This window comes from Thalassophryne amazonica, chromosome 13 (genome assembly GCF_902500255.1).
Source record: "Thalassophryne amazonica chromosome 13, fThaAma1.1, whole genome shotgun sequence".
In the NCBI taxonomy this organism is placed as follows: Eukaryota; Metazoa; Chordata; class Actinopteri; order Batrachoidiformes; family Batrachoididae; genus Thalassophryne; species Thalassophryne amazonica.
This window is the reverse complement of record NC_047115.1, coordinates 6,483,462-6,498,973: the sequence shown is the minus strand read 5'-3', so window position 1 is coordinate 6,498,973 and position 15,512 is coordinate 6,483,462. Positions and strand designations below refer to the sequence as shown.

General features: G+C 40.7%; 2 protein-coding genes across 6 annotated transcripts in view; one reads left to right on the top strand and one right to left on the bottom strand.

Moving 5' to 3' along the window:
• edem2 (ER degradation enhancer, mannosidase alpha-like 2) overlaps positions 1–958 on the top strand; it is a 28,859-nt gene extending 27,901 nt beyond the window's left edge. For all 4 annotated transcript variants that reach the window (XM_034185318.1, XM_034185316.1, XM_034185317.1 and 1 more), the window contains 2 exons: positions 91–212; positions 320–958. In XM_034185318.1, the coding sequence (XP_034041209.1) occupies positions 91–212; positions 320–808 (611 nt within the window). In that variant the 3' untranslated portion in view covers positions 809–958. The remainder of the gene's footprint in view (positions 1–90; positions 213–319) is intronic.
• A 1,137-nt stretch (positions 959–2,095) lies between these two features.
• Positions 2,096–14,800, bottom strand: cryzl1 (crystallin, zeta (quinone reductase)-like 1). Of its 2 annotated transcripts, XM_034185319.1 has the most exons (14): positions 14,598–14,800; positions 13,525–13,602; positions 12,015–12,087; positions 11,891–11,935; positions 11,694–11,762; positions 10,531–10,664; positions 10,344–10,455; positions 7,929–7,949; positions 7,435–7,533; positions 7,233–7,348; positions 7,020–7,125; positions 4,933–4,978; positions 2,812–2,909; positions 2,096–2,725 (listed from the first exon to the last, which is right to left on the bottom strand). In XM_034185319.1, the coding sequence occupies exons 1-13, from the start codon at positions 14,661–14,663 to the stop codon at positions 2,813–2,815; spliced, it is 1,062 nt and encodes a 353-aa protein (XP_034041210.1). In that variant the 5' UTR covers positions 14,664–14,800; the 3' UTR covers positions 2,096–2,725; position 2,812. The 2 variants fall into 2 exon arrangements, with proteins under 2 accessions (XP_034041210.1, XP_034041211.1); XM_034185320.1 differs by lacking the exon at positions 7,929–7,949.
• Between the last annotated feature and the right edge of the window lie 712 nt (positions 14,801–15,512).

The window sequence follows — 15,512 nt, the reverse complement described above, 5'->3', positions numbered from 1 at the left end:
TGAGACCAATTTCTACGTGAAGCTGTTTCAGTCAAGGAACTAACACAGACCAGTTTACTAACCACCACCTCGGTGTTGGTTTGATTGCAGAGTTAATAGAGAGCGCCATGTACCTCTTCAGAGCAACGGGTGACCACACCTACCTTCAGCTGGGCCTTGATGCCTTGGAGTCCATCGAGAAGATCGCCAAGACGCCATGTGGATACGCCAGCGTAAGACCCCACTGTGCTTCCTGTGACACCAGCGCTCGTTAAAATCATCCCACGTTTGTGTGTAGGGTCTGACCTTTGACCTCTGTAACCTCATGTTGTCTTCACAGATCAAAGACTTGCGAGATCACCAACTGGACAACAGGATGGAGTCCTTCTTTCTCGCTGAAACCGTCAAGTACCTTTACCTACTTTTTGACCCCTCCCACTTCTTACATGGCAACAGCGTGGATGGGACAGAGTCCTGGGAGGAGGGCGGGGAGGGGGGTGAGTGTGTTTTAGGGGCGGGGGGGTTCATCTTTAACACAGAGGCTCACCCGCTCGACCCCGCGGCGCTCTACTGCTGCAGCCGCCACAAACAGGACCGTCAGGAACTCCGTGACATCCTGCTCAGCCTATCAGAGCCCACCCACAAGTCCGGCAGCCAATCACAGGCCTCCTCCAAAGAAACAGAAACAGAAGCCCCTCCTCTGGACCAATCAGGCAGCATCGCTCTAAAACCTGGCGAGAGGAAGAGCGCCCCCTTGCTGTCCTGCCCTGTCCAGCCGTTTAGCTCTCGACTCTCTCTCCTGGGACAAGTTTTCTCCAACAACACCTGACACCTGGACTGAAGTGGTCCGAGGCACTTCCTGACATTCAGACACTGATGTGGGCGGGCCGTCTGATCACCGCGTGAAAACATTATTTATTTTCAGAATTGATGAACTGGCCAACTGTTAAGTTTATAGAATTTGTAATAAAGTTTCTCAGAACCCAAAAACACAAAATTTACATCATCTGATAAAATACTTTGCATACAGTCAAAACCGGTTTAAATGGCTCAGATACACGGACGTTATGCAGAGTAAAACAGACTCTGCTGGAGTGGAAAATCAACTATCTTGCGTTAAATCAACTCTACATAGCATTAAATCAACTGTCTATGTGTTGTATCAACTTCAACCAGTGTTAAATCAACTATCATGGTGTTAAATCAACTGTAAGCAGTAAAAGGTCACAGAGCCTTCTCTTATCCTGCCCGTTTTGTGGAATGATCTTCCTGCAGCAATTAAACAGTCAGATTCTGTGGTAACTTTCAAATCCAGACTTAAGACGAGCTTATTCTCCCTCTTGTGTGGCTAGCATACTAGCATTGTATGGAACTATGCTTCCTATCCTTTTAAAATCATTTTATTAGTAATGGAACAGGTCTTGGCCTCAGCTCTGAAGTCTGGGTCTGTTAGTGGAGCTTAGGGCTAGCGGCATGCCATCACTTTCATATTTTCTCTGCCTCCCTGTTAATGCTGATGAATTATACCTTAGGTAGATAATGTCGCATAGGATTGCAGGATTGATGGCTATAGACCGCAGGGTGCGTGACTGAACACAGGATGCCAGGTCTGAAGCTGATGCAGCACACTGCAGTCTGTGTTTGGAATAGACTCTGCCATGGGAACAGGCCCACTGATGACCCCTGCCTGTGGAATAAATGCCTGCATGGACATCAAATACATCTTTTGTTATGTTGATTTGATATTGTGTTTTCTGTTTCTTGTTTTGTAAAACTGCAAAAACCTTGTAACTTCTAGAATGGCCTAAGCAGTGGGTCACCCCTCTGAGTCTGGTCTGCTTGAGGTTTCTTCCTCAATATCATCAGAGTGAGTTTTTCCTTACCAGTGTCGCCTGTGTGCTTGCTCTACGGGCCTCACAGCAAGGTTATGGTATCGCTTCCCACCTGTTGCCTTTCTATGTTTGTGTGGGTTCCCTCCGGGTGCTCCGGCTTCCTCCCACATCCAAAGACATGCAGGTTAGGTGGATTGGAAACTTTATAATTGTCTGCAGATGTGAATGTGTTTGTTTGTCTGTACGTGTCCCTGTGACAGAATGGCGTCCTGTCCAGGGTGAACTCGTCTCACAACCTGTGACTGCTGGGATAGGCTCCACCCCCTTATGACCCTTAATTGGAGTAAGCGGGTAGAGAAAATGGATGGATGGATATTCTTGCTCCATGATGTTCTGCTACAGGCAGCAGGATGTATTTGTTATAGGTGTCATCAAACTTGGAAACAGGTTTTATGCACAAAACAAGAAGTTGATACTTACTGTACTTGGAACATTTTGCACCTAGAATGTTTTCAGTATGATTCCACTGCTCTTCTTCAAAACATGAAATTGTATTTATTTGTTTGTTTGTTTCTGTTTTTGGTGGTGGGGGGGGGTGAAATTGTGCCAGATAACTGTTAGTTTAGCTTTCATCGTCGGTAGCTACATGCTAACTGTTTTGCTCACCTGCTATGTTCAAAATGTAAGCAAGAGCAATTTTGGTGTTGCATCAACTTTAATGTCTTATGTTTAAGTTGGAACATCATATTTACAATATTACTTTTCGTCGGGAGCTTGACGATGAGGTCACGGCTCCCTGATGTGATGACATCACAGGAGACACCAATGAGAATGTCCATTTCCTCATGTAATGTCATTAACCGACAGCTGGTCTGTGCCATTTCCGCAGGCTGACCACAATGCATGATGCAACCCTGTCAGAAAACAGTTTTGACTTATTGACATTAAACAGATGGAGGTGAACCTAGTGCATTGTGGGTGAATTTACATCTAGATATACCTCAAAGCTGAACAACGGTCTTCCTCTTCTGCTGACGCTGGATGGTCTCCATGGCAACCGTAGCTTCATAAAGAGGCACCGCCTCCTCAGGCTGTGGCCTGCAAAGACAGATTGAAGATACAAATATGTTACACTTAAAAACATCTGGACAGCCAGTGGCCAGAGGGTCGTGAGTTCAAAGCCCCGATCAGACAGAAGGTGAAGGAACTGCACCTGTCCCGCTCGTGAAAATATCCTATCAAACATTTAAGCCAAACTTGCACGCCGCACCCATGTGTGTTACGCTCCCAAAGGCTAGTTGTTTTTTGTTTACTAGCATCTGGGCTTTGGCCGTGGCCATGCAGCGTGTTTATAACACCGAAGTACCAATGTCGCAACTGCTCAATTCAACCACTATAACTTATACTAGTATTACTACTTGGATAACCAACTCTTCAATTCAAAGAACATTTGCCTTAAAAATACGTCTGGTTTCTCATCTTACTGATGAGCGTAAATCACGGTCAGCAAGCAATCTCACAAAATTTCTTCCTTATCATCTGCTGCCTCCATAAAAATCTCACTATGCATGCAGCACGACTGACTGATGATTCCATCAGGCGGGACAAGTATTATACATGGACGTGAAGTGAAGTCACAGTTACCAGAGTGCTTCAGTTTTCAGTCTCGTATGAATGCAACATTTTAGTGAGTTCTAAGCGACGGCACACATCCACACCATTAACTCTTTTACTTTCTGTAAAATGTTTGCTGAAGTTACCTTATGTTGTATTAATCTCATGTGAAGACATGCACCTGTGCAATAATAATAATATCGGTAATATCAATATTATCGGCCGATATAAGCCCTTTTCAAAGTTCTCACTATTGGCCGAAATTTTGCCGACAGAATGCCAATAATTTCTCATAAACAGAACAGTTACTGAAATAATGTTTGCGTCAATGTAAAATGTGCTTGCACCATTTGTCCAATAGATGGAGCTCTGACTCCATTCAACTGAGAGCTGCTTACACCCCTGCTTAAATGTGTTCATCACCGGCCCCCGTAGTTTGCCGTCACACTGCACTGATCAGCTGACAAAAGCATACAAGTAAATTTATATGGATCTATATCCTTATCCTGAACATATATCTAAGTTGCAACAACAAGAGGTACAAGATCAGATGTATTTCACAACTCTTTTTAAGGATATGTATTTGCTAATTTCACAAAGGTTTAATTCTTTATTGCATTTTTTGAACTTGAAAATTCTTCTCTGTTATAAAGTTAACCAATATGAGGACAAAGCTTCAGCTTTTGGCTCATACCTTTTTTTGTTAAGGGTCCAAAAAAGAACATTTTATCCATTTAAAAAAAAAAAAAAAATCGGCTTATCGGCTATCGGCAAATCAGCAATTTATCGATTATCGGCATTTTTTTCATCCAAATATCGTTATCGGCATCGGCCTCAAAAAAATCCATATCGGTCGGGCTCTAATGGAAACACATTTGCATTTCCACATGCATTTGTATAACAGTGCATCTTTGGATCACCTAGTGTGTCACGTGTACATCACAGACCAGATAAAAAATAAAATCCAAAGTCAGTGGGATGGGACACATGTTTGTGCCTGTCTGAAGAGGCGTTCAGCCACCTGCTCTGCTTTGGGAATAAGGAGAGTGCACGCTTTGTTTTCTCTAAACAAAAACTACAGTATGATGATTTTAGTCTCATCTTGTGTGTAATGAGCAAAAGGGGGCGCTGTTTAGCCTGAGATCAGACAAGATAATCTGGTGTATTAAGTCACATTTTGCTCTGAATCTGAGTATTTTGAACATGCAGACAGACTACAGATCTGTGTGTCCTCAGATGCTGAAAATCGTTTTTTTTTTTAATTATTCTTTTGAGGACTTGGCTGAGGATAAGGAAGTGAGGGCTGATTTGCTCGGTCTACTGCCACTGCAACTCGGACCTGGATAAATGTCAGAAAATTTAAGAATGAATTAATAAACAATGAGCTCATAATAGCGAAAGAATTTAGTTTTTTTTGTGTGTACCACAAAATCAACCAACGTACAATGAAGAATGCGGCGATAAATCACAATAATCTGTCGTACGTTTGTGCGTGAGGTTACGTTACCGAAGAACTCCAGATGACATCTTCTCCACAATGTCCCTCAGAATATCTGACATCCAGCTGTAAAGGCTCACCACAAAGGAATTTTATGAACTCCACTTTAGCCGTCTGTACTCCACACAATAATACGACACAGTACTGCCGGATTATAAACATCTCAACGTTAACACAGCAGCCGACTGTATTAGAAATGAAGAACAGCGTCCACATGATGCTGCGTTCACACGTCGGTAGGACGCAGCAGATGGTAAACCAGACATTCAGTTTTCAGTTCAAGGTTGATGTACAGTCCCGCTAACTCTGGCTGTGAGCACAGCAACAGTAACGCCCTAACCATCAGAAGTTACAAAATTTTAACTTGTACCGCCTTCCGCTACAACAACCACAAACTGGATTTTATCAACCAGCGAGAGGTTATTTAACAGCAGAGAATCAGTAGATCCTAAAACATTCAGAAACATCCCAGAAACATTTTACTTATCATGCAGATTAATGCATTTTATGATATTTCTACCTATAATTTAAAGTAAGAATGTAGACGATGTTTTAAACGTGGTAATATGGTGTAGTTTTAAGAAGGATTTATGGCGACATCTCAGAAACATTACTCATTCTGAACATCTCATCAGATAAGAGTGCTGCCACCTCGCGGTCGGACACAAAACAAAAATGACGAAATCCTTCTTAAAACTGCACTATATTACCCCATTTACAACATCGTGTTCATTATTACTTTTAATTATAGACAGAAATATCATAAAATGCATTAATGTGCATAATAAATAATGTTTCGAGGTGTCTCTGAATGTTTCGGGGGTTTTGTTTTAATCAGGTAAACATAAATAATCTGTGTGAGATTACAGACAAATTAATCTGTAACCTCACAAAAAGTTAACTTTATAAGCGACCATGAGATAATATAATACCACACAACACGCAAACTGCATCTTTCAATTCAGCAGATTATAGTTTGTGTCATTAACACTGACAAAAGGCGCCTCTCATGTTGACATCAACAGTCTGCCGTTCCAGACGACAAGTACTCGGCTATAATGATGGTTTTTCTGCAGTCATGTGAACGCAGCGTTACACCGTTTGCCCACCATGCTGTGTGCTAAACTGAGCAAAGAACTCAGAGATACGTGCATGTGGAACAGCACAACAGAGCAGCTTTTCCCCAGAGTCAGGAATTTCTTCACTGTATGTTTACGAGGTGTGGTGCATTCAGGGTTCAACAATGGAAAGATTTGTCTCTGTTTTCTGGACGTCAGGTGGACATATAGGTGTGTCATTTCATGTGTGTAAAGTGCAAATATGAAGTGTCGCCATTTGCCTGTAATAACATGCAATATGTATCATTACATAATACAGGAAATACAACACTGGTCGCACTGCAGAATTATTGAACAATCGGGTCCCAGTTACTGCACACACACACGCGCTGCAACACGGTGTGCGTCTGCCTGTAACCCTGGCCTCACGCACACTTTCTATCTCCAGTTTGTGACTCAACATGCTGAATTGTTGTGTGCATGTGTGTAGATTATGTTTGAAAATAAACCTGACAGTAAATAACTAAGTTTCCCAAATGTTCAGGGACACAACTGTAAGTTGATTTTTGGCTGTCAGCCCATCTTATTTTCCCCAAAACTTAACTTCTCAAATCAATAAACAGTCGAGACCTTGCTGCACATTTAAGCAGCTTCTGTCACCATCTAGTGGGCGATGTGAGTATTTCAGGGCGTCTGGTACATTTCCTACTTGAAAACCAATATTCAGTAAGAAAGGCATTGATAATTGTCAGAAATTAATGATTTTTTGGCAAGCAGAGCTATGACCTCCAAGTATTAATGTATAAAAATTTTGATTTTGAGAGGTTTACAATTCTTGAGTTTTAAGATACAAATGTTTGCCAGAAGGACAGAATTTCTCCTGACAAGCACAATTTACAGTTGTGAAAAACACAAGTCATCAAGCCTGACTGCTTCACCAAACAACCACTAGGGGTGGTATTTTCATACACATTACATTCAGGCTGGCTGTTCCTGGATTGGTTTTGAATCTGGTTAAAAATCTTGTGTGAAGGATACGCAGGTATCTTCCCTTCTGGGCTGAAGACGTCAGCCAAATTTCAGCGTTGAGGAACGACACAGTGGCGGATTTTAAAAACAGCATCCTGCAATCTGGAGGATCCAACTTTAGCAACAACAACAACAACAAAAAAAAAATGACAGAGAGAGAAAGAGAGAGAGAAGTCAGTTATGAATAAACCAGGTGAAGCTGGTTTAGATTTACACACTGACCTGCAGGTCTTGGTGGGACGTGACCCAATGAGCACCCACACCCAGCACGCTGATAATGTCATGCTTGTGTGGGAGGAGCTTCCTCTCCTCTGGCTCGCCCTCTTCTTGCAGACGCACTGTAACACAAAAAAAGTGACTCTGTTGATGGTGAAACAGATGGAACGTGTTTTGTGTGACAGCAAGAACAACGCTCTGGTTTTACCTCCAGAGTCGATGACTATATCCACACCGAGTCCTCCTGTCTCCTCCAGAACTGCCGGTAGAAGGTCCAATGGTGCGCTGTAGACCGGAATCACCCTGGCTTCATACACACAGACGTCACATCAACTGTTTCAGATCAACAAAGTGGAAAAGTGAAGAAAGGCTCTGTTTTTAGATTCAGGTATCGTTCACGTTGTTACAAAGAAATGACAGAACGTAAAAAACAAGCTTTGGCATCTGCCCAAATGTGATTGGACAGTTCCAAAGTGGGCGGGGCACATTGAGGACTGAGACAAACTTCTTCCACAGACACACCCTGCTCCAGGCCACCACATGCACTAGTTCAGGAATTATGGGAAACTGGCGACTTAAACGGACTTATTGTGAGCAAATAAACTAACAAGCAACCAGACTTCTACTGAAATTCACACCAGGACAGAACAGCTGTTTCCTGCACACACAAGTTAGAGAGCGAGAAGAAAAAAAAAATCTCACCTATGAGTGGATCCTGAACACCTGATGAGGACGTGAAGGGGCGGAGCCAAAAGGAGAAAATACAGAAGATGAACGTAAAGCAGAAAAGAGGAGGAGAGCGAAACAGGGCAGCTCAGATTGAACCTCAAACAACGATGAACGTAAATCAGAAAAGAGGAGGAGAGCGAAACAGGGCGGCTCAGATTGAACCTCAAACAACGATGAACGTAAATCAGAAAAGAGGAGGAGAGCGAAACAGGGCAGCTCAGATTGAACCTCAAACAACGATGAACGTAAATCAGAAAAGAGGAGGAGAGCGAAACAGGGCGGCTCAGATTGAACCTCAAACAACTATGAACGTAAAGCAGAAAAGAGGAGGAGAGCGAAACAGGGCAGCTCAGATTGAACCTCAAACAACTATGAACGTAAATCAGAAAAGAGGAGGAGAGCGAAACAGGGCGGCTCAGATTGAACCTCAAACAACTATGAACGTAAAGCAGAAAAGAGGAGGAGAGCGAAACAGGGCGGCTCAGATTGAACCTCAAACAACTAGCACTGCAAAGAGGAAAACACTTGAGGTATATACAGTAAGTCGCACTGGAGCAGAAGTCAAACTAATTAAAAAAAAAACACAAGACTTGTACTCTGGATATTACAGTAATTTACTGACTGGAGGGAGCACTGAGACCCAGCTGCAATTTTCACATCCTGCTAGCCTCAAACAGGTCACACAAATTAAAAATAAGCTTAATATTTAAATTAAAAAAAAGAAAAAAAATAGAAAAGAAAAAAAAAAAAAAATCAAAGCAGAGGTCTAAATGTTTCTGACATAATTACAAGAAGGTGCCATAAGGTGGTGGTGGACACAGCTGTACATAATAACTGCCCTCCTTCAGTGGTCCTCAGGGCCAATTCTCAAGATCAGTCATCTGGGCATTTAACCTCGAGGGGCGGGTTTTCTCTGTGAAAACATCGCCAAATTCAATACAAATACATGTAATGTGGTCACTTTTCAAACGGGTCAGACTCGTCAATAAAGTCAATTTAATGTACAATGGTTCATTTCAGGTCATCTTGGTGTATAAATCTCACCGTTCCAGGCAGTGAGAGCTGTCAGCAGGCCGTTAGAAGCAAGTTAGAGACAAAAAAAAAAAAAACAAACAGCTGATTTCAATAGAAAAGCATACAGACTGAGCTTTTTTTTTCACTGAGCGGCTAGTCACAGAAATAGGAATTCTCGCCTTCGGATTGGCCATGTTGCCAAAATGATGTAGCTCCGACCGTGAGAATAGAGAACTTCCTTCCTACTACTACCTCATGCCATCAATAGGAGGCAGTAATTGGTCAAATTATATTTCATAGCATAAAACATCATCATAAAGTGAAACATTATCCAACAACCTACCAAAAATGAAGAAAATGATCAGAGCTGTTTCTGAGTGCTAGCTGTGGCTAAGAAGACAGATGGACACAAGTGATTCTAATACGTCCTCTATGGGTGTCTCACAAAGTGGACATTAAAAACAAACAAACAAAACAAAACAAAACAAAAAAATCAAAAGAATTTCTGTTGTGGATTCAAACAGTGAGGAGAAAAATAATTCATCACTTTGCAAACAATGTTATGTGAATATAGGATGTTAGCTAAAATAACCTATTTTCATAGAAATTAATGGATTATGACAGAGGAAGTGGTACAAGCTGAAATCTACAGTCATCTGCTGTTGCACTAACCCACGGCGCCCTGGGAAAACATTGATAAGCTTACCATTGATAAGAGACACTTGCTGAAGGCTTTCACAAAGGACAGTTCAGGCACTGTGACCTTTGACTTTTTAACACAAAAATCAACAGGCTTTTTGGGGTCAATATGCCAAACACACATAAAACAATTGCTGACAACCAGACAGACAAGTAGGAAACAAGATAATGTGCTTGCAAGATATTTACAAAGCATGCACCAATGACCATAACCTTTGACCCCAACATTAATAGGCTTCTCTGGGTCACCGCGCCAAACACACATACCACATTTGGTGACAATCAAGCAGTGAAAAAAGCCATTATTGTGCTCACAAGATCTTTACAAAGTACGCTCCAGTGACCTTGACCTTTTGACCCCAGCATCAACAAGCTTCTTGGGGTCACTCTGCCTAACACACATACCAAGTTTGGTGCCAACTGAGCAATTAGAAAAGAAGTTATTGAGCTCAAAATACAAAATATTTTTACAAAGTGACTGATTCATTGACTGACTGAGTGACTGACTAGCTAGCTCACTGACGGACTGACTCCCTGCACAGAGTGACGTCGAGCCCGCTAGCTGTGCTGTGGTAATAACGGTGCTGCCAGGTCAGAGTGGCAGCAGAGGGACACACTTGAATGAGTTCTCTCTTAGCTTTAAGTAACAGGTAACAAGACGGCGGTTTTACTGACCAACAGTCGGTCGAAGCTGCTCCAGGAAGGTGTGATCCTGTGGAGAGTGTGACGTGGTCAGAACCTTGACTCCATGGTAACAGGCCAGCTGGATGCACATCAGACCGAAGGGCTGCAGGGAGGAAAGAGGCAAACCTGAAGCAGAACTCAAATCAGGTCAGGTCCCTGGGACCTGGTTCTTACGTACGCTAGCTCCATCCAGGACCAGGAGCGTGTGTCCGGCCGCCATGTGAGCGAGCGTGTGCAGCGCCGTGTAAGCACACACGCCGTCACGCAACGCCCCCGCAACACACACCCAACTGAGCTTCTCCGCTTTCTGAACTGCATGACAAGAAAACAAACAAACAAACAAACACACACACATTTATATTAAAGAAGATTTTATGGTTTTAAACTCAAAATTAATAGTTCCTGTTCTCAAATTGACCTTTTTTTTAACTGACAAATGACAGCAGCAGCTTTGCAATTAAGTTTCCTCAACAGGAGCTGGACTTCTTTTAGGTCTTCAAAATGGTTTGACACTCATCCAAGTGGCTTCTCCATTTTTTTAAGGTGGGGTGGGATCAAGAGACCCTGAAGTTTTTTGGACAATAAAAGAGGAATTTTGATCAAATATGGCAAAAGTGGAAATAATTAAGTCATCTGTATGTATTTGCCTGAACTCGGTCACCCTTCAATTGGAAAGTCCAACTTACAATGGCCCGATAATCACCCAAAAAATGTCTGTTCAAAATTTCACAAAAAATTCACTGAGTAGTTTTTAAGAAAATTAGCAGACAGCAATTAATTTTTATTTATTTCACCATTCTGGGGAGCTGTGGCGGAATTTTAGAAAGATTCAAGGTCAATGAAAATCTTTGTGTAGTTTGGCACTGATTCATATAATAATAATTCAATAATTCAAGCATAATGACTTTTTCTTGCCTCCCAAAGAATCTTAATGCAAAAGTAGGGGAAAAAATTACTAACAAATTTTATGCAAGAACAGCACAAAAAAGTTTGTTTTTGCTCTTCTTCAGGGTTCATAGTGATTTATCAGAAAGTCCATTTTACCCTCAGCAGACAGGCCCCAAAGGATCATCTGTACAAAATTTCAAAAAAACCTCACCAAACGGTTTTCTCGAAACTCATCGGACCACACGAAGCACACGGATCCTTTGGACAAAGGTCGACAGGACTAACAAAAAATTAAAAAAATGTATAAAAGCCACTTCGATGAGGGGCAACGCAGTCTTGAAGACCAACAAGTCCGGTTTCTGTGGAGTCTACTTCTAGGAGTCTTTTCCTGGATGGCTGAGACCTTCCTCGACAGATGTGACATGTTAAATTTTTGCACTTTGTGCACGTTACCTAAACAGTGTTCATCCATGTCGATAACGCTGCAGAGTCCAGAACAGGGAGTGTCCACAGGAAGAATACCTGAAATAATGAAGGGACCTGAAAACACACAAACTACACCGGCATCACGTGCACACTGTTTGCATCCAATGACCTGCTCTGGGTTTGGACATGGATCAGGTTCATGTGCATCTTCAAAGGTTTCTTACCTACAACTTCATCCCCGGGCTGGAAAAACGAGACTTTGGGACCCACTGGAGAAACAAATATAGCCCATTCAAATAAGGAAATGGGTAGATTTAAATTTCATTTGGAACATCATGTGAGTGTGACCTTGTAGCACGACCCCAGCCACGTCTCTGCCCACAGGTATTACATCGTTCTGGATACCCAGGTCACCTAGGAACTGGAGACCACAAAATCACTACAGTCAGAAGACAATATAACCAAACACATCATTTAAATATATGAAGGTTCACGGGTATGGCGGCAAGCAGGTCAACAGTAAATGTGACAACCAATCGACGAGTAACTCAGTTCAATGTCACTTCATTTAGCAGGACATTCGGCCTGCAAATACTGGTCACTTTCATAACCAACTCATGTCAAATGTTTTTAGTATTAATCAGTTACTGTACAAAATGCAACATGATATTAATAGTAAAAGTAAGTCCCTTTGGCTGCTCCCTTGTTTGCACTTGGGGTCGCCACAGCAAATCCAAGGTGGATTTGCATGCTGAATTGGCACAGGTTTTACGCCGGATGCCCTTCCTGACGCAACTCCACATTACATAGAGAAATGTGACAGGGGTGGGATTTGAACCCGGAACCTTCTGCACTGAAACCAAGCGCATTAACCACTTGGCCACCACCCCTGCTACTAACATGATATTAATAGTAATAACTCTTATTATTAAAACAATAAGAACAATAAAAATAATCATTTTAATAACAATAATTATTATTGTTGTTAGTAACATATGAGTAACTATTCATAAAAATGACTATTATTATTATAATTAAAAAAACAACAACAACCTCCCACTCCCTTATGCGTGAATGTGTGCCAACGATAATAAAAATAATAATAAGAATAGTTATAACAATAATAATATTATTAATAATAACAATTATTATTATTATTAATATATTAACTGAGTTTTTGACAATAATAATTACGATAACAATACAAATAATGTCAATAATAACTATTATTATTACTATCATCATTATTATTAATATTGTATTAATAACTATTAAAACATTAAATGATGATGATGATGATTATTATTATTACTGTTATTACGCCAGTAGTCAAACATTCAGTTCAAACCCGATTCTCAAATCCAAACAGTTTAAGGCAGCTTACATTTGTTCTTCAGCCATTTAAACCAGTTCATACAACAATTAATATCTGGTTTTAAACGCATTAAGTCCCTTTAAATGATTTCAACCAGGTTTTTGCTGCTGTAGAACATTTTAAAACCAGTTATAACCAGATTAGGATTAATTAATTATGCATTCACATACTTGTGGCCAACTAACAGGACAACAAGTGATAAATATTCCATCTGATATTGAAAAGGTTTAATCCAGTTAATCGTGCACTATGGTTGACATAGATCTACATGCCTCCTTAGTACCGTGCATTCTTCCGGGCAACAAGCCTTCTGATGAAAATTCCATTTATCTGCTGCCACGGTTACTGCTCAGGAAAAGACAATTTCTGCAAACTTTCCAGTGAAAGTAGAAACACACTGAGTGAGCAGGTGCACGGGTCATTACGCTGCACCGATGGGCTCAGAACCTCAGTCACATGTGATCCTTCGGAACGCGTGGTTACCTTGAGGTCAACCGGGCTGAGTCCACAAGCCTTGACCTGAACTCTGACCTGATGGCTGTCCAACACATCTGACAGAGTCTGCAGGAAAACACACAACAGTTCCTCAAATAACATCTGGACTCATTCCATTATTTTAGGACAACAGCGTATAATTAGTATTATTGTCACATATAAAGTTACAAATCAGCAGCTTTTAACCAAACAATAGTCATAATCAAAAGGACATGAACTGTTGTTTTTGAAACATCATTTATGCTCACATTTAAATGCAGTTTACATCTTATTTTGAGCTATAAAAACCAGAACAAATACAATACAAAACAAAACAACTTTCTACAGCAGCTTTATGCATATTGAAGGTTGAGAACATTTTAAAAGCAGCTATAACTGTGTGAAGCAAGTGGAAAAATAAAATAAAATAAAACCATGAGGTTGGAACCAGCTATAAATTGATGGAACTTTTTTAATATTTCACGTTGGTCTGACTTTTATTATTATGATTATTAATCTGCTGGTGGATGAAAGAAATCGGAGCTTTGACAACCACAATGTAAATAAGGTGTTTGACATTTTTGTGTTATCTCCAGCATTTTGTTTCATGGTCCAGTAATTCATTGTTTTTGTTTTTAAATAAATGTCACTGTCTGCTTTTATGTTTTAAAATGTCAAATAAGTTAAAGAATTTTAAAAAGCTCTGCTGAATCTTTTAAATCTACACTACAGATCTTTACTGATGGATGTTTCAACTTTGAAATGTTTTAACTTGATGTACATCACTTCGAAATGTATTGAATGCTAAACAAATAAGGTATTATCCCGATTAATTATAATTGTTTAGATTACTCAAGGTGTTTACTTATTATTATGAATATTATTATTATTATGTTGAGTCACTGAGGCTCTAAAAATAATTTAGATATTAAAAAAAAATCATATTGTTATAATTTAAGGACTTATTCAACTGAAAGTTTGTGACTGAAATCTCTGACAGCTGTGGATTAAACTGTGAACTTTTTTTTTCTATGTTTGAGGAAAAATTATTAAAAACATTTTTTTAATTTAAACAAACTCACCGCGTCCTGAATAATAAATTTGAGCTCTGCGTCGCTCAATCCGGCTCGACAGTATAAACCTTTCATTCTGCGACAAAATTCTGATCACTACAAATGAAAGTATGTGTGATAAATAATCAGTTATTTGCTGAGTTAAACGTCAAAGAATATAATTAACGCAGCTGTCACAAGCTAAGTTAAACTACGCTAACAATCCGCCTCCTCCGCTTCCTCTACTAACGTTGGTTTGTTAAGCGCGCCACCACCTGGATTGGAGGACAAATAACTGTTAATCGAGTGATAAGAAAAATAAAAAAATGGGATGAAGACTGTTGTGTGAAATTCAGTGAGCAGGTGAGAAGGGCACTGGATGGAAGGGAAGCAGTTTTGGACAGCTGGAAAAGTACTGCAGCTGTGGTGAGGGACACAGCTAGGACAGTACTGGGTGTGACACCTGGACAGCGGAAGGAAGACAAGGAGACTTGGTGATGAAAAGAAGATGTCCAGGAAAGCATGAGGAGAAAGAGATTGGCGAAAAAGTTTTGGGATAGTCAAAGACATGAAAAACGTAGTGGCAAGTGGAGGCTTGGAAATATCTAGGAGAGATGGCAGTGGAGTATCAAACAAGATTGTTTAATAAAATCTTGGAATGTGAGAGGATGCCTGAGGAGTGCAGACGAAGTGTGGTAGTTTCTATTTTGAAGAACAAGGGTGATTGACAGAGTTGCAGTAACTACAGAGGCATAAAGTTGATCAGCCACAGCATGACGTTATGGGAAAGAGTAGTAGAAGCTAGGCTTAGAAAACAGGTGAAGATCTGTGAGCAGCAATATGGTTTCACACCAAGAAAATGCACAACAGATGTAATGTTTAGTATGGAGAAGGCCAGAAAGAGTTACACTGTGTGACTGTAGATTTAGAGAAAGCTTATGATAT

What these genes read in the sequence shown, in the direction of transcription:
- cryzl1 (XM_034185319.1), bottom strand. Translation starts at nt 14,663, where the DNA reads ATGAAAGGTTTATACTGTCGAGCCGGATTGAGCGACGCAGAGCTCAAA. An exon ending in GCCCGGGGATGAAGTTGTAG is followed by an intron (nt 11,763 to 11,890) that starts GTAAGAAACCTT and finishes TCATTATTTCAG; the next exon opens with GTATTCTTCCTGTGGACACT. An exon ending in TATAGTCATCGACTCTGGAG is followed by an intron (nt 7,349 to 7,434) that starts GTAAAACCAGAG and finishes TTTGTGTTACAG; the next exon opens with TGCGTCTGCAAGAAGAGGGC.